The 24175-nt window shown below is 37.2% G+C and overlaps 1 protein-coding gene across 2 annotated transcripts in view; it reads right to left on the bottom strand.

Moving 5' to 3' along the window:
• The window catches only part of CENPC (centromere protein C), a 90663-nt gene that overhangs the window by 3126 nt on the left and 63362 nt on the right, over nucleotides 1-24175 (bottom strand). For both annotated transcript variants that reach the window (XM_070458341.1, XM_070458342.1), the window contains exons 11-17: nucleotides 22661-22804; nucleotides 21447-21529; nucleotides 12894-12953; nucleotides 9061-9165; nucleotides 7378-7506; nucleotides 6869-6964; nucleotides 4585-4739 (exon numbers count right to left, since the gene is read on the bottom strand). In XM_070458341.1, coding sequence (XP_070314442.1) covers nucleotides 4585-4739; nucleotides 6869-6964; nucleotides 7378-7506; nucleotides 9061-9165; nucleotides 12894-12953; nucleotides 21447-21529; nucleotides 22661-22804 — 772 coding nt within the window. The remainder of the gene's footprint in view (nucleotides 1-4584; nucleotides 4740-6868; nucleotides 6965-7377; nucleotides 7507-9060; nucleotides 9166-12893; nucleotides 12954-21446; nucleotides 21530-22660; nucleotides 22805-24175) is intronic.

Genomic DNA, 24175 nt, shown 5'->3' with positions numbered 1-24175 from the left:
GGCACAAAAGAGTGTATATTTCCAAGGTCACAATGTAAATGGAAGAGCAGGAATTTGAACTCAGGTACTTGGACTCCAGAATCCATGTTCTTAGTCACTACAATATACTCCCTCAAAGGAAAAAAAAGTTCTTAAAGTGGTTCTAAAGGTACTTTTATAATTTAATAAAAGAAATAAATGTTTATTATATACCAAAAATAGCCTTTAAAAAAAAGAAAAAAAGGTAACACACACTATACCCAGAGGTCAAGTATACGTTTCTAAATGTTGTTTGCTTGTCTATTCAATTTGGCTCTCTAAGCATACCTCTCCCCATTTCTGTAAACATTTTACTAAGAATGCTTTTGAAATACACAAAAACAGAATGACACTCTCCCACAAATAAATATCAAATCCCAATAACCCTCTCTTCAAAATCTGTTTTCCCTACCCCATATTATTTTGAAATGAATGCCCAGCACCATAATCACCTGTAAGTATTTCAATGTGTACTGAAAGATCAAAGTCCTCTTTTAAAACACGACAACACTGTTGTCACATAAAAATAAATATTTAGTATTAATATTAAATTTGAATTTGAATATTCAAAATTCCAATTGTCTCGTAAATATCCATGGAGATAACCAATGTCCTGAATTTTATATTTATTATTCTCTTGTTTTCATTACAGTTCTTACCAGGCAAAAATGGATCTTTAAAAAATAACTTTTTAATTTTGTATATTTCTGAATTTATATAAATGGAATTAGATTGAATGTTTAACTCCTTGATTTGTTTTTCACTGAGAGTATGGGCATTTTTAGTACATGTTTATTTGCTTCTTAAGTTTTTGCTTCTGTAAAATATTTTTTTTAATAACATATCTGCTTTCCTATTGAGTTATCATTTTCTTTGAAATTTAAAATATTTACATTCTGTATACTAATCACTTGTTGGTTATCTATATGGCAAGTATTTTGTCCTAGTTTTAGCTTAAGCTTTCTTTGCTTAGGCTTTCTTTATAGTCTTTTGAATAAGAGCTGTTAATAATTTAATCAAATAAAATTTTCTTTTTCATTTGTAAAAAAAAAAAAAAGGGTTTGTTTCAATTGAGATCCAACGAAGAGTCAGTTCTTAATCTACGGTCAGTGCTTGACCTATCTTTTAAAACACTCAGTCTATGGCATGGTTTTCAATCTGGGGGTGATTTTGCCCCTCAGAGGACAAGTAGTACTGTCTGTGGACACTTTTAATTGTCACACTAGAGCACTCCTGGAATCTAGTGCAGAGAGGCCCGAGATGCTTGTGAACATCTTACAAGGCACAGGGTAACAAAATGTCAACAGTGCCATCGTTGAGAACCCTGATCTCTGTACATTCCACTTGGTTGTCTTTTTTATCCCTTGCATCTTATTTAGTAAGTAAATCAAGCAGCAACATTTGTTTTAAAAATCTTTGCACAGCTAGATTTTGCTGGGTAAACCCAGGGTGTCATTTGTAAAGTCTGCTATTCTTTACTTCCTATAAGTTGGTTGCTAGATCCAAGGACTTAACTTCAGGTGGTGTTATGTGCAGGTTTTGTTTTGTTTTTTAAAGGAGGTGGGGAAGGATTATTTCATATGCAGTGTTGTATTCTTCCATAGGAGGCACATAATGTTTGGCTGTGTTCTTTTTAGATGTTAGTGTATGATGATGCTATATCCATCAGTTTACTGGGTATTGTAAAATGGTAATATTCCATCCTAACATTCCTTCTTTTATTAACTGGAATATTTCTAAAAAGGTAAACTTCCCTTCCTCTATTATTTGGTTACCTAGTAGCACAGTTTATATGAGAACAGCAGAATAAATGTTTAATTATTTCCCTTTATTTGCCATATTTGTTGTCAGAGTTGTCATAGTATTTGCCAACAGCGATGAAATAAGTTTTTCTTTTTGTAGTAGTCTTACAAATTCACGGATTTAGATGTAATTGATATCTATCAACCCAATGAAGTTATTCTTATTGATACTCAAGTTTTCACATCTTTGTCCAGAGAAAGCATCTTCAAGCTGGATTCTGAAACCTTATGACCCAATCCTAACGGTTTTTGATAGTTTGCTATCAGATATGATAAAATATTCCAAGCTTAGTTCCAGGCCTGGGATCAGACATTTCTTAAGGAACTCTGGTTCCTTTAAGTGTGCTGTGTCACCTTTTGGTCTTTTAGTTCTGGAACAATTATTGTCTGCTTTTTCAAATATTTCTCCCTTTTGCTCATTTGGGCTTTTTCTCGATTCTGTTTTAACCTGTTCTTCCATATCATCTAACTTTAATATTTTCCATTTCTTAATATCCTCTTGTCTTCTAGGAAAGCTCCACAACTCCCACAGTTAACTTGTTAATTTCTCTGTGGTTTGATTTTACTCAATCTACCACTGCTACTTTCTCCCTTATTAGTGGTTCTCCATCTTGCCCTTTTGCTTCTCAAAAGCATATATTTAAAAGTGTGCTTCATTCTTTCAAAAATGTAAAAATATTCCCGTTATTAAAAAATTTAACTCTGATTTTCATTATAAAAAGTTAAAGGCAATATTTAGAAGAAATAAAAATAAACTATAATCACCTACTAACATGTTATTTTTCTATAGTTCCTTCAAATTTCTGTCATTTTCAATTTTTATTTTAGTCAGAAAAAAACAAAAAGGATGTTCTATCTTGCAATTTGCAAGATAAACATTTAAGGATTAACCTTTAAGGATAAACATTTAACCAAACTGCAGATAGAAAATTCTTCCAATACAGTTATTCTTCAAAATGTTTCATACGATACCTGGAATATGTAAGTGCTATATAACCGATTATAATATGTGTGTGTGCTAAGCTGCCTCAGTCGTGTCTGACTCTTTGCGACCCCATTGACCGTAGCTCACCAGGCTCCTCTGTCCAGGGGATTTTCCTGGTAAGAATACTGGAGTGGGTTGCCATTTCCTCCTCCAGATTATTATATATAATGGTTTATTTCATTACTAAGTCAAAAGATACATGTAAGCATTTTCTTTCCACAGCACATTTCAGTGGTTTCCAATGTCAGAAATTACTCTCAATGTTAAAATAAGTAATTACCTATGTTCAGGTTCCCTAGCTTTTATTTTCCTAGGGAAAAATTCTCAAATGGCATTCATAAGTGAAAGTCTACAAATCAGTTATAGGTTATAGTTATAAGTCTACAAATTATAAATCCAAAAATGTCTACTAAACTCAGTAATTATAAAGTATGCCTTATGTTTAATAAGGATTCCTTTGAATGTTAGACAGGTTAAACATTTTCAAATATTTACTAGATATTCAATATTCCTCCCTTCTAAAGGAATAAAAACATTATATCTTATTAATACTATTAATAGTATTAATACTATTAGTTTAATGATGACATTTCATAACGCTTATTTTCATTATTAACTGTTTCTTAATGATTACACAGGGATTATCTATTACTTCAGTTAGTTTAATATGTTAGTTTTACTCTTTTAATATGACCTGGAGATCTACAACATTTTAAGACTGGATTAAAGAAAATCTTTAAATACTTTAGACCTGGATTCTACATGCTATGTGGTGGTGTGGTGGTGGTTTAGTTGCTAAGTTGTGTCCATCTCTTGTGACCCCAAGGCCTGTAGCCCACTAGGCTCCTTTGTTCGTGGGCAAGAATACTGGAGCAGGTTGCCATTTCCTTCTCCAGAGGATCTTCCTGACCCAGGCATCGAATTCGTGTCTCGCACTGCAGGCAATCTCCTGCACTGCAAGCAATTCTTTACCACTGAGCCACCAGGGAGAAGGAAATGGCAACCCACTCCAGTGTTCTTGCCTGGAGAATCCCAGGGACGGGGGAGCCTGGTAGGCTACAGTCCATGGGGTCGCAAAGAGTCAGACATGACTAAGCGACTTCACCTTCACTTTCAGCCTTTCCTTTCTCCAGGAGATCTTCCTAAGCGAGGGACAGAACCCAGGTCTCCACACTGCAGGCAGATGATCTACTGTCTGAGCCACCAGGGAAGTCCAAGAATACTGGAGTGGGCAGCCTATCCCTTTTCTAGAGGATCTTCCCAGTCCAGGGAGCGAACAGGGGTTGCTGCATTGCAGGCGGATTCTTTACTAGCTAAGCTACCGGGGAAACCCAGGTAATACATTATTTAGTACTTACTGAAGTGACTAGTTCCCAGTCTCAATCTGCTGTTAATCAGTTACATGATTTTGAAGTCTTTTAAATTCTTTATTTCTAAACTTCATGATTGGAGAAATCAGATTTAGACTTAATCTCAATTAACCTCTCCAGCCCTAAAATTCTAATGACTTGTTTGCAAATCTAATTTTGAAGATATTTTTAAGACCATTCCCTAAACTTCTAAATCTCAAGGCTACACTGCTACACTACTACAAGTACTTTTAAATATCCTTTGGTTGACTGATTTTAAACAGATGAAAAAAACTAAAAAATTACCTATGTACTATAGTAACAATATCATTTCTGAGAAAATAGATTTTTAATGCTTCATCAAGCCCAATAACTCAAAGTTGTGCCAAGATCAAAACATATATATCAATATATGGAGAAATGTACTCACCAATGTATCAAGGCCTACATGCTGCTTTCCCTTTTCTTGATTTGGTCCTAATATCAATTTTCCAGTAGAAAAAAACGGTGTATCCAATGTTTTATATACTTTCAACTCATCATGTTCAACACAAAATTGGTATGTATCTCGTGGCCTTATAAGATCTAAAGGAAAAAAATTAATATAAGTATAAAGTAATAGCAATAACATTGCTCATTCATATAGCATACACACACATGTGTGTGCATGCTAAGTCACTTCAGTCAACCAACTTTTTGTGACCCTGTGGACTGTTAGTAGCCAGCCAGGCTCTTCTGTCCATGGGACTCTCCAGGCAAGAATACTGGAGTGAGTTGCCATTCCCTTCTCCAGGGGATCTTCTCAAACCAGGGGTCAAACCTGCATCTCTTATACACATTCATAAATAAAAACATAAACCTGTCCTAGAAAGATAGATGTGATTAGGAGCACTGACTCTGGACCTAAAAAGGTCACATCATATCTTTGTCTTCCAAGCTGAATGACCTTAGCCAAGTTGCTTATCCTCCATCTCCTTTTCTTTTCTATAAAATGTGATAAAAATAGTTTATCTATGTTAGAGTTGGAAATATCAAATGAGTTAATGTGTATAAAGTATTTAAAACACTGGTACAAAGTAAGCATTCAGTAAGCTTTGCTAATAATATTATTATTATTAACAATGGCGGTATTATTATTTCCCCCATAATAACTCAGATGGAAAACAAAATCAGCTAAGAGACAAGAACAGACTCCTTATTTTTAAAAAGTTCAATATAACATAGCCACACTACAAATGTATCATCATCACACCAATAAATACCTTTGTGACTGATTAAGTAACAGTATTTTTTATTTATCAGGTAGAGGCTCTAAATAACCAGAGTTCTAACTGTAGCTTCCAAATTACTATATCATTTTTTAAATTTCCCTTTTACTTACAAACTTTTCCAGATGTATAATTAATACATTTTTTATCATCAGCTTCCAACTATACTCCCACAGACGACACGATATAGACAATACATATGCTCAGCAAACAAAAAGTGATGAATTCTTGAAAACACAACTTTTTTACTAATACAGTATAGCAATGTTTTCAGTTAAGACACTTCGCTAAAAAAAATATTCTCTGTACTTTTCCCTCTATAGCCAAATCAACTGAATATAGAAATATCTTTGCTACTTAAGATATCAATGGAACCTATTCCACAATCAAAATTTTAAGAGTAAACTGTCTCTCTGCTTTGACATATTTATCTTTTGATTTAGATAAATAGTCCTCAGTACTCACTAGTACAGTCATGACAGTTGTTAAAACACTTAAGTATTTCCTGTATATAAATATTGCCTGGTTGGGAATTAGTTGAGTGTCCACTACTTAACCCCACCACACTATAGCCCATCTCTTGGGACCTCCAATGGTATCCTAGACACTAAATGTTTAGTACCTGTTAAGTGCAGGAGGAGGCTTTTGGACCCTATGTCTGCCTTAAACATGACATTTGTTTGACTGACTGATGTCCTTGCTACACAGCACCAAAGGCTGTCTAAACCCAGCCACAATCCCTACCTGATCTCACAGTAAGAGGGTATCCAGGAGTCTGCCAGTTAATTTGCTACAATTTCCCCTGAATGGGCTTCCTGATAATTCAGTTGGTAAAGAATCTGCCTGTAACGCAGGAGACCCCAGTTCAATTCCTGGCTTGGGAAGATCCACTGGAGAAGGGATAGGCTACCCACTTCAGTATTCTTGGGCTCCCCTTGTGGCTCAGCTGGTAAAGAACTCACCTGCACTGTGGAAGACCTGGGTTCGATCCCTGGGTTGGAAAGATCCCCTGGAGAAGGGAAAAGCTATCCACTCCAGTATTCTGGCCTGAAGAATTCCATGGACTGTATAGTCCATGGAGTCGCATAGAGTTGGACACAACTGATTGACTTTCACTTTCACTTTCCCCCACAACAGCCCTTGTCCCCAAGTGTCCTCCTGATCAAAGAAGGCCTGGATCCTACTGGAGGAGGCAACATTCCTGATGGTAGCACTTGTATCGCAGAGGACAAATGCATGGTACTCTATGTCCCTGGAGGTTGTCTACCATCAATTTCCCCACAGTAGTCCTCATACAGGCTACTTATTTGAATCAGACTTGCTATTGGACTTTGGCTCTGAAAGATCTGAGGAGAGAAAGGGAAAGTAGAAAAGCCAGCCTTCAAGCAAACATTTTGTCCTTACTAGATATTAAATTAAGCATTCTCAGAATCAATCTGAGCTTACCCATAAGAACAGTCTCTCGTGTTTCTGGGTCTTTTACCCTTGTTGGCTGCAGAGGATCTCCCAGAGGTATATTCAGATTTACCATGAATTTATTCTCTGCAAAAGAAGTATCACTGAAATACTATTTACTTAAAACTCTTTTCCATTAAAAAAAATCTAGTATGAAACAGAGCTAAGGACAAGTTTGTAAAGGAGAATGGAAGAGGCATATTTCTTCCTGTTTATCAATGACCACTTTGATGCATAGACAAGATAAGTTTCATTTGACAGTGCAATTTACCCATGTGGAAATGTTTTACACTATGATATTAATGATTTTTTTAAAAGAATAAAATTAGTTTACTTTCAAAATCTGAAGAAAAGTAGACATTAAAAAGAGAATTTTTTTAAAAAAAGAGAATTTACCCTTAAGTACTATTATATTCTGAAACCTTAAGAGGCATATTTCAAAATCTGCAAAGAGCTATTTTTCAAAACACTGTTAGTTAAAATAAGGAAAAAGTTCATACTTCTTTCATCATTTTCAAGACAGATTCTTTTCCTATTAGCTGTTGTAATGATTCTTCCCAAGTTTCCTGTTGCTTTCCTTTTAGATGATACTGTGTCTGGGGACAGTATTCCACCAATCACAAATCCTCCTGAAATTTAACCCCAGAAAAGGTAAATTATCATACCTAGCAAAGTGAAAATCTTGAAACAAAATCCATTACATTAATACAGCACATTTCCTTTCAAACCACAGAAGAATACATTATTATTACTACCCTACAGCTAATTCAAGTAACACAAATAGCAACCAATTTCACTTAAAAGTCTCTCTACTATCCTAAATCTGGTGGCTCAGTCTGTAAAAAACCCATCTGCAATGCCGGAGACCTGGGTTCAATCCCTGGGTCAGAAGATCCCCTGGAGAAGGAAACGGCAACCCACTCCAGTAATCTTGCCTGAGAGGATCCTAGCAGGCTACAGTCCATGGGGTCACAAGAGTCAGACACAACTTAGCAACTAAACCATCACCACTATCCTAAATCTAGACATACTAATGAAACATAACTGAATGATCTCTATTGCTTGAAATAAATAGTCATCAATGGAGGTATAAAAAATGAAGGACACAAAGATTAGCAATGAACTATTTATAATAATCCACGTCAGTTTAGTCCTTTGACTCAGAAATATCGATTAAAAAAAAGGAAGTAACTTTAATATAACACTATTTTCTTTCCCACCCTCTATAATTTTTGTAGCGAAATATGATAAGAAAATGGAATGAGAATAATAATGGGGAATATTTAATCTTTTCCAGTTAAAATTTTCTCATGTTCTGATCTAATGTTTCATTTTATGCGATTAGAAATCTTATTGAATTGTATAAAAATAATGTGCTCCATGCTCAGTCGTATCTGACTCTTTGCTACCCCGTGGACTGTGGCTTGCTATGCTCCTCTGTCCATGGAACTTTCCAGGCAAGAATACTGGAGTAGGTTGCCATTTCCTCCTCCAAGAGATCTTCTTGAATCAGAGATCGAACCTACTGCATCTCCTGGGTTTCCTGCTTTGGCGGGCAGATTCTTTACCACTAGGCCACCTGGGTTAAGTGTTAGTCACACAGTCATGTCCAACTCTTTGTGACCCCACGGACTGTAGCCCAACAAGCTCTTCTGTCGACCGAATTCTCCAGGCAAAAATAATGGGAGTCGGTTGCCATTTCCTTCTCCAGGGGATCTTCCCAACCCAGGGATCGAACCTGGGTCTCCTGCATAGCAGGCAAATTCTTTACCATCTGAGACACTAGGAAAGCCACCTGGGAACACTCTATAAAACTACACAATCACTTCAAATTGCTAGCAAAGAGAAAAAAAAAAAAAATCAGCATCTCTATAGTAATCAGAGAAACCTGGACTTGAATCTATTCTTGTCACACCGTTGGAGGATGATGATTAAATAAGGTAATGTTATACTTGTAGTGTTATACAGTACTTGGCTTCCCTGGTGGTTGTGCCTGCACTGTGGGAGACCCGGGTTCGATCCACAGGTCAACAAGATCCCCTGGTGGGCTACAGTCCATGGGGTCGCAAAGAATCAAACACAACTGAGTGACTTTCACTTTTCTGGCACAACACATATCTAAATAAATTAGAGCAATTATCATTATTATTTTTTATTTTGAGACACCAAAATACAAATTTTACCTGATGGCCTTCCCTGATAATTTAGTCGTTCCCCTCGCCAGTATTCCAAAGGTTTTGATCGTGTTCTCATAGTTCTGCGAACATTTGGTGTGTTGGAGGGCAATACTGTAAAAGACATCAGACAAAAATATACACATATGTTGAGCTGGATGAAACTCCACAGTGAAAAGACTGATATTACTTTCTAGAATAGGAATGCTTCTAGACAAAACACTAGAGATACAAATTTTAACATATATTTGGGCTAGTAAAGAAATGCCAATGAAAAAATAAACTACTAGATTGGAAAGATGTAAAAATTTGGTAACATTCATGGTTAATGATGTTAAAGGTACACTGAAATTCTCATATATTCCTGATAAGAAATATAAACTGAAGACAATCCAACAATATCTGTAATTGTAATACTCTGAGATGGCAATTTCATTTTTAGAAAATGAATTTGCAAAACAGTCATAAAAATGGGCAAAGATCTAGGTATAAAAACATTCATAGTAGTACTGTGTATACTATGGAATCGAAACAGAAAGGAACCGAAAACAGAAGTTAAACTGAAAACCATCTAAATGTTCCCAACAGGAAATGTGTTACTCAGGGTAGTCATAGACGCATGTATTTGTGTGTATACACACGTATCTACTCATTTTATCTTACCAATGCAAAGTTCTACATGCTAAGTTTGCTGGCTATATAATCAACTTTCTATGTTCTTTCTTATTTCTAGTTTGCTGGATTTCTCCAATTCTGAATGTGGTTTATCAAAATCTCTAACTGTATTGCTTAAAATCTCCTTGCTTTTCCTCAGGTTTTTTTTTTACTTTATACATTTTAGTTGCTAGGCTGTTTGGTACATAGTAGTTTATGATTTTTCTATCTTCTTCAATAAATTGCTTATTTATTATTACAAGTCCTTTATTCCATTCACATTTTTAACTTTAAATTTCACTTCACCTAATATTAAAATGCATCACTACTTTCTGTTTATATTACTCTATTTAATTCTTTGATAATCTTTTATTTTAAAACCTGTTTTAAGTGTTTCGTATAAACATATAGGTCGGTTTGTATTGCTTAACCAAATCTGTTAGTCTCTATCTTACTAGAGGAATTCAATCCATTCATGCTTATTTAGTATAACAAATATGGTTCTTTTTATTCCTTCCATTTTACATTTACTTGTTATTTTACATCAATGATTCTTTTCTTCCCCTCCTTTTCATTGGTTTGGTCAGAATATCATTTCTTTCCCCATACTCCAAACCTTGGTCATTTCAAAGTTTTACTATACTTTTTCAGTCTAATTTACCTTCCTATTCCTGCCATTCAAATCATACTCATTTCTCTATGATTATATTGAAAACTATATTCTTTACCTTATCATCTTATTCCTTTATCATCATCTTTCTTCTCTCACTTGGTAAAACAAAACTTTTAGACTACTTTTATCACCCCTCTGCCACTCCTACTCTCTTCCCCATTACACCAAGTTTTGTTAAGATAGTGCAGATTTCAAATTATCATTGCAAAAATTCTTACTTAGTACTTATAAATCCTCAATCATATTAGCTTAAGTAGTAGACACACCCTCAGGTGTGAGCAATGAGATAACCCTTCCCTAGGATACATGTGGAACTTATGATATACTACTCAACTGAATATGGCAAAAGGAAAGGGAAGTCACTCCTGTGACTATATCATGATTCTACACATAAGACACTATCTAGCAGAAGCAGAGAAAAATTCTTCCTTGCTTACTTTGAAGAAGCAAGCTGCCACACTGAGAAAAGAGTCTATGAAAAGGGTCATGTGGCAAGGAACTGCAGGTGACCTCTAGAAATTAACAGGCCCATGGCTCACAGACACCACGAAAACAGGTATCTCAGTCCTACAATTCCAAGGACCTGAATTCTCCTAACAACCACATGAGCTAGAAAGAGGATCTTGAGCTCAGATAAGACCATGGTCCAGGCTGACACTTTTGACTGCAGCCTGTGAAACCCTTTAACAGAGAACCCAGCTAACTTGTACCTGAGCGCCTGTCCCATGGAAACCACAGGATAACAAACATGTTGTAATCTGTAGTAATTTGGTACATGGCAACAGAAAATAAGTATACATTATTTAAATTTAACCATATATTAAGAATCATTCCTAATTCTCTCCTCTCTTTGAACTCAGTCCTGATTTATATGCTACTTGGTTAAATAACCTTACATGGCTATTTTCCATGGAGGATGATAATCTTGCATTATGTGCAAAATAAATTCAGTTATCAGAAGGAAAGATATCTTGGCTAGTTATAACATGGATTGTAATACATTTCTGAAAGTAGGCTATTTTATTTTTCCAGAGTTACAAAGATGAATAATGCTAGTCTTTTTTTTTCCCCCTCCTTTATATATAACTGCTGTCTTGGAAGCTTTCCTCTATCCTTGAAATTTAAAAATTTTATTCAATTCTGTCTAGAGGTGTATATTCTTCATTAATTTTTACTGGCAGCTGATAAACTCTCTCAAACTGCAGATCAAGTCTATCTTTATTCCAGGAAAGTTTTAAGTAGTATTTTAATTTTTCTTTTTTCTGAAAATTCTATTTGCATTTTTTTTTATGTTGTCTCCATGTTATTTCCATTGCCTATATTTTCCTCATGGTTTCAATCTTTTTTGTATTTCTGTTTTGATAAATTTCTTCCATGTCAACACCAGCTACTAATTTAGCACTCAATAGTATTCATCTTTATTTATCAGTTCATGTACTGATTTTTTAACTGAAAAATTATGCTTTAGCAACCAGAAAGTCTTCTGTGATATAACTAAATTTCTGAAAATACTCATATTTCCTTCATTGTTAAAACTGTTATTTATCTACAAAGGTTCTGGCTCACTAGAATTTGTCTACTGTTGATTTTTCTCTCTTGTGTTGCTGCAGACCTTCTCAGGGACATTTTTATTTCTCTTTGCCTACTCTGACTCCCAGCATATTCCACTCCAAGTCAAGCAAGTGTGTGTGTGTGTGTGCACACATGCACTTAGTGTGTCTGACTCTTTGTGACCTCATGGACTGCAGCCCACCAGGCTCCTCTATCCATGACATTTTCCAGGCAAGAATACTGCAGTGGGGTGACATTTCCTACTCCAGGGGATCTTCCCAACTGGGAGACAGAAGCTGCATCTTTTGCGTCATCTGCATTGGCAGGTGGATTTTTCACCACTGCACCACCTAGGAAGCTAAGCATTAAATATTGCGAAGTACAGCAGTCTCTCTTCACATGGACCCACAAAATACTAACTGACAAGATGTGAGGTTCTGGTGGAGAGAGCTTCATCCCTATAGGTCCTGTCAAGTATAAATGCAGAAGCCTTAAGTATAGGGAGAAAAATAAAAAGCCACTCCAATCCTCCAAACATGAAAGGCTGCTTGAATCTTAATCCCCAAGTGGGCCTCTCCATGGGTTCCTTAGCTCCTGGCTTACTTATCCTAGTTACTGTTCTGTTTAGGTGTGAACTGGAAAAAAATCAGAGAAGTTGTCATGGATGCCACTACCCAGAAGTTACATTTTATAGAATTCTCTACCCTAGCTTCTTACATTAGGTAAGATCAGCTCCCTACTACTGAGCAATGAGTGAGAGGATTACAAGATTTATAAATGGACAATAAAGAAACTCTGTGGCATGTGATGATTTACCATGAAATTAATGAAACAAAATATGAAGTTTTACATTACCTGACAATTAATCCAAATAATATTTCCCCTACTTGAGAAAAAATTAAATTATATTTAGAAACAGAGATTTTATAATAATATGAAAATATTAAGGGAAAAATAATCTTACCTAATTTGTGATGCATCTTGCTCTCTGGTGTTGAATTAGATATTTCTCCTCTTGAATCATCTGTAAATTGCAAAAGAAATATCATGAGCAATGGCTCAAGTAGGTACTAGGTCAACTTCAGAATAAATATTAAAAAAAAAAAAATTCAACCCAACAATACATTTTATTACTCCCTTTGCTTTTCACTGCTGAGGATAAAAGGCTAATGAAACCAGTATAACACATCTACAGGTTTTGTTATAATGAATATATCTTAAGAGGATAATGGTTACAAGTAACAAAAACAACAGGTTTTAAATTGCTTGTGGACTTCAAGTGAAATAAGCCACTGGATGGATAAAAATGCTGGGTGTGATTACGAACAACTGCTGACTTAATAATGCAACCTACAATTCTTAAACAGCACAAGTGTACTGAATTTAGTTGGCAGGGTGACAATTAGTGTGGCAAATAGCATCTAAACATAGCAGTCATTAATTCTTTTCCTTTATCAACAGGCAAAGTTTAACTGTCTTCTTGAAACTCCACTGGCCTCAGTGAGTTGCCTGACTAATGAATGCAGCAGAAGTGACATTCTGGGGCTTTGAAGGCTAATTCCTCAGGAGACATTCAGGTTCCACCTGGATCGCTTGGAACTTCAATCTGGGGAAAGACAGTCACCATTATGAAGACTGACCATCCCAAGACTGCCGTGCTGTGAGGAAACCCAAAACAACCATGTGGAAAGGCCATGCAGAGGAAAAGAGATGCTTGGCCAACCCTCAGTTATTGCAGCCATCCCAGCTGAATATCAAATATATAAGTAAATAAGTCATTGTGGACTTCCAGCCCAGTTGATCTTTCAAATGACTCCAGCCCCAGTGGCTTGCATCTAACTATAAATGCATGAAAGAGCCAAAATGAGAATGGCCCACCTAAGTCACCCCACAGAACTATGAGAGATAAATTGTTAAACTAAGGCACTAAAATTTGTATAGTAAGTTATGCAGCACTCTGAAACTATAACACTGAACATACAATGAACCACCTGAGATTTTTAATACAATTTTTATATAGCATACATTTCCTGAAAAGCAGGTCTAAGCTTTCATTTTATTCCCAGGTAAAGAGTAGAAGGCTTCTTTTTGGGGATCATGAAAATGTTCTAATATTTACTGTTTTTTTTGCCTTTTTTTTTTTTGCATGTGTGCTCAGTCATGACCACCTCTTTACAACCCTATGGACTTTAGCCCATCAGGATGCTCTGTCCATGGGATTTCCCAGGCAAGAATACTGGAATGGGTTTCCATTTCCTTCTCTAGGGGAATTTCGTGACCCGGGGATCGAATTCGAATTTCCTGCATCTCCTACATCCACAGGCAGATTCTTTACCACTGAGCCATCAGGGGAGTCCAAATCTACTGTGGTGAGTTATAAATGACTGAATTATATACACTGTAAATGGATTAACTGTATGGTATGTGAAGTATATCTTTTAATAAGGGAGCCTTATCTTAATAAAGCCACAAGGGAAGCCCTATCTTAATAAAGCTATTATCAAAAAAAAACGAAAAATCCAGTCTCCCATGTAATTCCCATTAGAACAAGTAGAGAGCTAGTAATTCTCGGAAATTTCCTAAAGCAGTTTGCCTTAGAGGCAGCTATTGGGGCCAAAAAAGGAGCAAAGCAAATGAGCAAAATATACTGAAGATAATGGGAGTCAGGCTTCTCAGTATCTTTGAGAAAGGGTTTATTAAAATGGAAAAGGAAAAGTCAAGTGTGTTGGACTGGAGTTGGAGGTACTGACGTGCATGCGTGTAATACAGACACACCTCAGAGATACTGAGAGTGTGCTTCCAGTGCGCACATGCTTAGTCACTCAGTCCTGTCCGACTCTTTGTGACCCCATGGACTGTAGCCCATCAGGCTCCTCTGTCCATGGAATTCTCCAGGCAAGAGTACTGGAGTGGGTTGCCATTTCCTTCTCCAGGGAATCTTTCAGACAAAGGGATCGGACCTCATCTCTCGCATCTTCTGCATTGGCATGCAGTTCTTTACCACTGAGCCACTGCAATAAAACAAATTTGGCAATAAAGCAAGTCACATGAATTTTCTGTTTCCCAATACATTATATTTACACTATTTTTCCCCCAATATTTGTTTCCCAATACACTATATTTATTTCCCAATACATTATGTTTACACTATAATGTAGTCTGTTAAGTCTGTAAAAGTGTTATGTCTAAAAAAAAAATCAATGCATTTTAAATACCTTATTGCTAAAAAATGCTAACCATCATCCTGAGTCCTCTGTAGGTCAGAACTTTTTACAACAGTAACAAAGACCACTGATCATGGATCATCACAGGAATAATGAAATATCGCATGAATTATCAAAACATTACACAGACACTAAGTGAGCAAACGCCACTGGAAAACGGTGCCAATAGGCTTGTGTGATACGGAGCTGCTATAAAACCTCAGCTTGTAAACAATGCAAAATCTGTGAAGCACAATGAAACAAAGAGCAGTAGAGCCAGGACTGCCTGAATAAACACAGAAGTAGATATAGATGCTTATGTATGTACAGTGTACACAGATGTGTGTGTGTATCTATTGCCTGTCTCAGTCTACTGAGAGCCTAGAAGCAGTAATATCCCAGGAACAATGAGCACACCTAGTACCCAAATCTAAGTTTCTAAATGTCATCCCTCCACCAGGTTCCTTTGGCAAAATAACTGATTCCAGAGTAGAGACAGGGAAAACAGTCTGGAACATCTTATGCTAAAAAATAAAAGCATTAAAAAAAAAAGATAAAAACATGACAAAAGATCACAAGGACCAGCTGAAAGGATGCTTCCTCCTAGCCACATCTGGCACAATTTGAGTACCAGAACAAATGATAAAGATTACAACCCACTGAATAAAATAGGAACCTAGCAATAGTCTGTAATAATATAAATAAATGAATAATGAATAAATAAATGTTTAACATGCAAACTAAATAACAGAGAAAGAATTAGGAAAATATAAAATAGTAGTTTGGTACCATCATTAGTGAATTCAGGTGAGATTTTTCAAAAGATATGAATACTGGTGTAGAAATTTGAAAAGGACAAGTTATTAAAGTAGTGTCACAATATCATTCCACAAAATACTTACAAATTACCAAAGAGAAAAACCCTATCTGAGTGGAGAAACCTGAAAGACAGTATCTTGAACAGGTGATGAAAATTAAAATCACCAGAAGATGGGTTAGCACTGCTGCTGCTGCTAAGTCACTTCAGTCGTGTCCGACTCTGTGCGACCCCATAGACGGCAGCTCACCAGACTCCCCCGTCCCTGGGATTCTCCAGGCAAGAACACTGGAGTGGGATGCCATTTCCTTCTCCAATGCATGAGAGTGAAAAGTGAAAGTGAAGTTGCTCAGTCGTGTCTGACTCTTCGTGACCCCATGGACTGCAGCCCACCAGGCTCCTCCGTCCATGGGAATTTCCAAGCAAGAGTACTCCAGTGGGTTGCCATTGCCTTCTCCGGGGTCATCACTATATACCTCCTAACATGATGCACAAAAGCATCATTTCTGTAGCATTTCTGTCAAATATGCATGGCTCACATCTGATCATGAAGGAGTATTAGACAGACTCAGGTTTAAGGTCATGCTAAAGAATGAAAAGCCTGTACTCTTTAAAAAGCGTCAAGGTCAGGAAAGAAGAAGCCTAAAGAACTATCCCTTAAGGAAACCAAAGGGACATGAAATCTAAACAACCCATGATCCTAGAATGGATCCTTAACCAGAGAGAAAAAGGAATACTGATTGAACTCCTGATGAAATCTACATGGACTCAATGAAGGAAGACTAGTGTCATATTAACGGTGACTTCCTGACTTGGATCACTGAAGAGTGGTTATGTTCTTGTCTTGTATCATGTCTGCACACTCATACATAAAAATATGTATGTGACCTGCTCCCAAACAGTCCAGAAAAAGACTAATAAACATATATAAACATTTATGTAGAGGTGACAGAGAGGAAGATGAAACAAATATTATAAAATGTTGACAACTGTGGAATCTGGATGAAGAGGATATGGTATTTGAGTAGATCTGAAATTATCTCCCAAAAAAGTATAAGAGAAAAAGAAAAAAAACCAGAGAGACAATTCCAGAATTTCAAAGACTAACAAAGTCTAATAAGCATGAAAATGAAAGAAACAGGTTATCTACAAAGGAAAAAAGAAGGCTGGTTTAAAGTATCTACTCATAAGAATTAGTTATCACGAGGGAAAAAGAGCAATAGCCAAATAGCTTAAAGGAAAAAAGACTGACTCAAGACTTTCACTATTTGACTAGTTGTTGATTGTATTAAAAAAAGAAAATTTCTGAGTGCTTGCTTGCTAGCACATGTGAGACTGTCTACCAACTTTACAAAGAAGTAACAAAGCATATCTATTAAACATTTATTAGAGGAAAAAAATACTAACAGAAAAAAAGTTAAGTAAAAGGAAGAATGAAAAAAAACAACAAACCAAAAGAAAGTAGGGAACCACAATGTTAATATTAAACAAAAAACAAAAAGACTACAAAGTAAAAAACATGATCAAGAAGGCAAATTTGAGCAAAACAGGTACATTCCATATGCAAATTTAAATACTCAGTAATAGCACTGAAATGTACATAGCAATGACTGCAGGAAATACCAGAGACAGACAGACCATTGCAAAGGAAAGATTTTAACTCTGGCAGTCCTTAGTAGACCTCACAAATGGTAAGGATACAAAGAATAAGAGTAATATAAAACATAGAACATCCATATTTAAGATCCTGTTGTTTTCCGCCCTAATCTGCCCCTTCTCTAGTGATCTCCAAATCAAGAAATGATGTCATTTTTTCAGGGGTCCAGGCCCAAAAATTTAAAATTCTTTATCCTTGACACTTCACTTTCTTTTACACCCTACGTCCCATCCATCAGGAAATCACGTTGACTCTACCACCAAAAATACCTAAAATCCTAATTCTGCTCTCTCCACCTTCCACTGCTACCACCCTAGTCCAAGTTACCTCACTCAGGAATTACAAGTCTCACGAACTGGTCTTCCTGCTTTCAACCTTACACCTGACTCCTTGAACTCATTAGTCCACCTATTAGTCCAACTCATGTAGTCTACAGCAGCCACAATGATTGTTTATAGGTTAGTCATGTCTCTCCTCTGCTCAAAATCCTCCAATGGCTTCCCATACTACGTCGTAAAACACAAAACCTTATAAGTAGTCTTTAACATTGTTTAAGATCTTTCATTCTTGTTCCCTCTGTGACATCATCTCCTACTACTCTCTCCTTTCGTTCTCTTCCTCCTCCCCCTCCTTCCCAGCCTCCTTGGTGTTTTTCAATCAGAACTGAGTCTTCACCACATCAAAACCTTTGCCCTCATCTTCTATCTGCATGGAGCGCTATTTCCCCATTCAGTTCAGTTCAGTCGCTCAGTCGTGTCCGACTCTGCAACCCCATGAATCACAGCATGCCAGGCCTCCCTGTCCATCACCAACTCCCAGAGTTTACTCAAACTCATGCCCATCGAGTCGGTGATGCCAGCCATCTCATCCTGTCATCCCCTTCTCCTCCTGCCCTCAATCCCTCCCAGCATCTGGGTCTTTTCCAATGAGTCAACTCTTCGCATCAGGTGGCCAAAGTATTGGAACTTGAGCTTCAGCTTCAGCATCAGTCCTTCCAATGAACACCCAGGACTGATCTCCTTTAGGATGGACTGGTTGGATCTCCTTGCAGCCCAAGGGACTCTCAAGAGTCTTCTCCAACACCATAGTTCAAAACCATCAATTTTTCAGCACTCAGCTTCCCTCACAGTCCAACTCTCACATCCATACATGACCACTGGAAAAACCATAACCTTGACCAGATGGACCTTTGTTGGCAAAGTAATGTCTCTGCTTTTTAATATGCTATCTAGGTTGGTCATAACTTTCCATCCAAGAAGTAAGCATCTTTTAATTTCATGGCTGCAATCACCATCTGCAGTGATTTTGGAGCCCAAAAAAATACTGACTGACACTGCTTCCACTGTCTCCCCATCTATTTTCCATGAAGTGATGGGACCAGATGCCATGATCTTAGTTTTCTGAATGTTGAGCATTAAGTCAACTTTTTCACTCTCCTCTTTCACTTTCATCAAGAGGCTTTTTAGTTCTTCACTTTCTGCCATAAGGGTGGTGTCATCTACATATATGTGAGGTTATTGATATTTCTCCCAGCAATCTTAATTCCTGCTTGTGCTTCTTCCAGCCCAGCGTTTCTCATGATGTACTCTGCATGTAAGTTAAATAAGCAGGGTGACAATATACAGCCTTGACGTACTCCTTTTCCTATTTGGAACCAGTCTGTTGTTCCATGTCCAGTTCTAACTGTTGCTTCCTGACCTGCATACAGGTTTCTCAAGAGGCAGGTCAGGTGGCCTGGTATTCCCAAGCTGCATAATTTGATTTCTCACCTCTCTCATACCTCTGCTCAAATTATCACTTCTTCAGTAAGACTTTTTCTGCCCATCTACCTAAAAATCTAACTCCTATTTTCTACCCCAAAAATCTGTACTTTATTTTCTTACTCTCAATATCCCAACAAACCACAAATTTGGATATTTTTTCCCTATAGAAGAATATAAAGTATTCCATAATATTCCATAAATATATAAGAATTTTAAATATTTAATATTCAAAGTATACTAAAATATATATTCACTTGCATTAATAATGAATGTATATACATATTTTAATTCATATCTGTACACAAAAAGGGTCTTCCCAGGTGGCGCTAGTGGTAAAGAACCTTCCTGCCAATTCAGGAGACCTAACAGATGAGGGTTCAATCCCTTGGTTGGGAAGATGCCCTGGGAGAGGGCATGGCAACCCACTCCAGTATTCTTGCCTGGAGAATCCACAGACAGAGAAGCCTGGTGGGCTACAGTCCCAAGAGTCACAAAGAGACACAACTGAAAAGACTTAGCACACATGCATGTACACAAAAAGTAGTATTATCTTTTTTAAGCATCCACAGAAGAATTATGAAATTCTCCCATGAGTTATGTGTTCTAAGTATATTCAAAGAATTAATAATACAGGCCAAAGTTATCTAGAACAATGAATCAAAACTAGAAACTATAAACAAAAAACAAAACAAAACAAAGCACAACTTCTTAGGATAATAGTGAACACTGCATATTAACATATACCAGTATTAAAACTAAGCAGAGGACTTCCCTGGTGACCCAGTGGTTCAGAATCTGCCTTCCTAGGCAGGGGATGCAGGTTCAAGCACTGGTCAGAGATCTAAGATCCCACATACTGTGAAGCAACAAGCCTGCACACCCCAACTATTGAGCCCGTGGGCCACAACTAGAGATCATGTGCCACAACAAAAGATCGCCCATGACTCAATGAAGACCCCATGTGCCGCAACTAAGACTCGACAAAGCCAAATAAAATAATATATTAAAAAAAGAAACTAAGCAAAGAATGTATATTCATCTTTGTATCAATTCATATGATGAGAATTGGTACCACCATTTTATAAATAAGGAATCTAAAGCTAAGAACACTTAAAAACCTTACACAAGATAACACAGCTAAGTGGTAAAGCTAGACTCACTTCCAGGTTCCTGACTATGGAGACCACGCTCTTGATTAATGTACTCTTTTAAAAAACATTTGGGTCAAAGAAAAATCACCACTGAAATTTAGAATATACAATAGTAAAAACACTCTATTTAAAGAAAAAAATTTAACTAAAACTATACTCCAGAAAATTCAAACTCTTTACCAAATAAAAAGTAGAAAAATAAATATAAAAAGCATTCCACTTAGTAGAGAAAAATAATAAAAGTAAATCTAAACAGAGGGAGAAAAAACTATTTAAAAGGAAAAAGAATTAGTGAATTAGGAAAAAAAAGTGTATAAAAGATCATATGTCAAGCACATTCTTTAGGGGCATAAAAATTATAAAACTCTCTATAAAGAGGCATTTTTAAAACTTCAACATTTAGCTTCAGTAATCATCAATATATGGCGAATCTTGCTTCATTTATACTCTTATCAGCCTGACATTTTAAAATACTGGAGTAGGCACCTTAAATGCCAATTATATTATTATGTCCTACTTCAAAGAAAGGACTGTCACTCATCTTACTCCTTCTCTTTATCTTTCCCTCCCTCCCTCTCGCACCCAGTTGTAAGGTCTTACAAATCTCTAACCATAAAATAAGGCTCTTAAGGGTAGGTATTCAATACATTTATGACATAAAAATGTCAATGGTGAAACATAGCACAGGGACTTCCCTGGTGGTTGGTGGCTAAGAGTCCAGCTTAAAATGCAAGGGGCCCAGCTTCAATCCCTGGTCAGGGAACTAGATTCCACATGCTACAACTAAGTGTTCACATGCTGCAACTAAGACCTGGTTCAGCCAAATAAATAAATAAAATAAAAGATATTTAAAAAAAAAGTATACCTTACTCCAATTTCCATAATGCTATAAAAATCAAGATAGTAGAAAATAAATCATAACTTACTCAAATTTTCCTGAACTACATTATCATCCACATCTGAATTATTCTTTCCAGACGTTAAATAATTCTTGAGCCGAAAAGGTCCACTTAAGAAAAAAAGGAAACCACAAAATTTGTGCTTTTGTAATATATCTATTTAACATATCTATCTTTATGGTCATTTTTCTCCTAAAACTGCAAAGGATTTTTTTCTTATAAAACCAGTAATTATGTTATAGGACATTAAGAATATACCTACTTGATTCATAAAACAAAAGTCTAAAAATATACAATTTAATCCCACATTTGATTTAAACACAATACCACTGAATTTGACAACCTTTAAACTAACTCATGAGTCAGAGTTACACATTTAAGTTAACTCAATAACACACTTTGATAAAAATCAAATCATTAGAAATAAATCAGCTTATCTTAATTTTTAAAAAAAACTACCAGCAAAAACAAGTAATTTAAAATTGTTCAGAGATGACTTGGTTTATCCCAGTCCTAGATCCTCGTCCATCCTGAGCCCAGGACAGGCCTAGTAGTCAAGGGCTCTCAAACAGTAAAGAAATCTTAGTTATCCCTTTAAAGTCTGAAAATCTGCTATAATCTACCATTCCTTCATTTTGAAAAAGGGTTTATGACTTCAGATATTATGAGAGTAGGGTAATTTGGTTTACTTGCTGAGTATGCTCTCTTTAAACATACACCCACAAAGTCTTAGATAACGCTTCTTTCAAAAGGTACAGCCCAATTCTAACTCCCTCCTGAGTATTATATAGACTGAGTGACTTGTTTCTAAACAGAATAAAATCCAAGACTTCAAAGACTAGGTCATTAAAAGACTATGACCTCTGTCAGTCACACTTTCACTTGGATCATCTGCTTGGTGGAAAGCCAGCTGCCTTATTGAATACCTCAATGGAGACAGCCACATGACAAAGAAACTCTGGCCTCCAGCTAACAACATGTGAGCAAGCAGCTTGATAAGTGAATTCTCTATGCTCTAACCAGGACTGCAAACTAGACAGATACCTTGACTGCTATACCTCATAAGAATCCCTGAGCCAGAACTAGCTCACTGTCACTCTCAGATTTCTACCATAGAAACTGTGAAACAATGTTTGCAAGGCACTAACAAAATTAAAATGAACCTCTGGGAGTAATTTGTTATAGTCAGTGGGTAACAAATACAGTGAGTAAATCCTATTATCCTTAGGACACATGCATACCTTCCTTCCAAAACTGAAGTCTCAGGCTCTCCAGAATCCAAGTTAGACTTTGCTGGTGTCGTGCATGTATATCCACTCATTTGAGACTTTCGACGAACATTTTGTGCAGCCATACTATCTTGGTTCTCTGAGTTTCCTGTATCTCTATGAAAATGAAAAGTCTGTAATTGTTCACATTTCTTCAAAAATTAGTTCTTCCAGAAACATAACACAGATGGGTAGACAATACAATATTGACAAATATCAGATAATCTTGTTCAGGTCCTAAAACTTAACAACTAGTCCAGGAAGGAAATCTGATTTTAGAATCTACTGAAAGTTTTAATTTAAAAAATTCTGTGGAGAAGGAAATGGCAACCCACTCCAGTATTCTTGCCTAAAAAAGTCCATGGACAGAGGAGGAGCCAAGATGGCGGAGGAATAGGACGGAGAGATCACTTTCTCTCCTACAAATTCATCAAAAGAACATTTGAATGCTGAGCAAATTTCACAAAAGAACTTCTGATCGCTAGCAGAGGACATCAGGCGCCCAGAAAAGCAGCCCATTGTCTTCGAAGGGAGGCCTCCGGTTCCTATCTAAAGACTTCCTGAGACCCGACTGGCGGTGCGTGCTGGGGCTGCGGAGGGAAAAAGCGCGCCGTACCCGGGGAGAGAGGGCGCCCAAGCCTCAGGTTGCCTGAGCCGCTTGCTGCGGAGGGAAAAGGCGTGCCGCACCCGGGAGAGTACGCCCAAGCCTCTGGCTGCCTGGGCCGCTCGCTGCGGAGGGAAAAGGCGCGCCGCACCTAGGGAGAATACGCCCAAGCCTCTGGCTGCCTAGGCCGCTCGCCACGGAGGGTTAAGGCGTACTGCACCCGGGAGAGTGCGCCCAAGCCTCTGCCTGCCTGAACCGCTCAGGCCGGGGAAGACACAAAACGCAGGAGCAACCGAATCTGCGCTTTTGTGGAGTACCCGAAAACTGGAACCGCACTCAACGCAGGGCCCGCTCCATGTGGAGCAGCCGGGAGCCTGAGCAGTGTAGACGGCGAAAGCACAGACACCCGTGAGCGGGGCAAACCCAGTGTGGCCGGAACACGGTGAGCGCTATCCACACAGAGCGGTGTCTGTCTGCAGCGCCCCGCCTTCCCCGTAGCAGGACTGAACTGAACTAGAGAACCTAAATAAGAGATCACCTCCGCCCGCCTGTGTCAGGGCGGAAATTAGACACCAAAGAGACAGCAAACAGAAGCCAAATAAACAAAGGGAACCGCTTCAGAAAGGACCGGTGCAACAGATTAAAATCCCTGAAGGTAACACCGGCTACAAGGGAAGGGACCTACAGATATCGAGAAGTGTAAGCTGGAAAGAGGAGCTATCTGAAATTGAACTGAACCTACGCTGACCGCAACAACCTCAGAGAAATTCCTAGATATATATGTACATTTTTTTTAATTTAAAAAAAAAAAAATTTTTTTTTTCCTTTCCCTTTCTTTTTTTTTTAAATTTTTTATTTTTTCTCTTTCATTTTCTTTTATAATT

Source organism: Odocoileus virginianus, chromosome 29 (genome assembly GCF_023699985.2).
Source record: "Odocoileus virginianus isolate 20LAN1187 ecotype Illinois chromosome 29, Ovbor_1.2, whole genome shotgun sequence".
NCBI lineage: Eukaryota > Metazoa > Chordata > Mammalia > Artiodactyla > Cervidae > Odocoileus > Odocoileus virginianus.
Note: the sequence above shows the minus strand (reverse complement) of the source record. Positions and strands in the feature narration are given on the sequence as shown.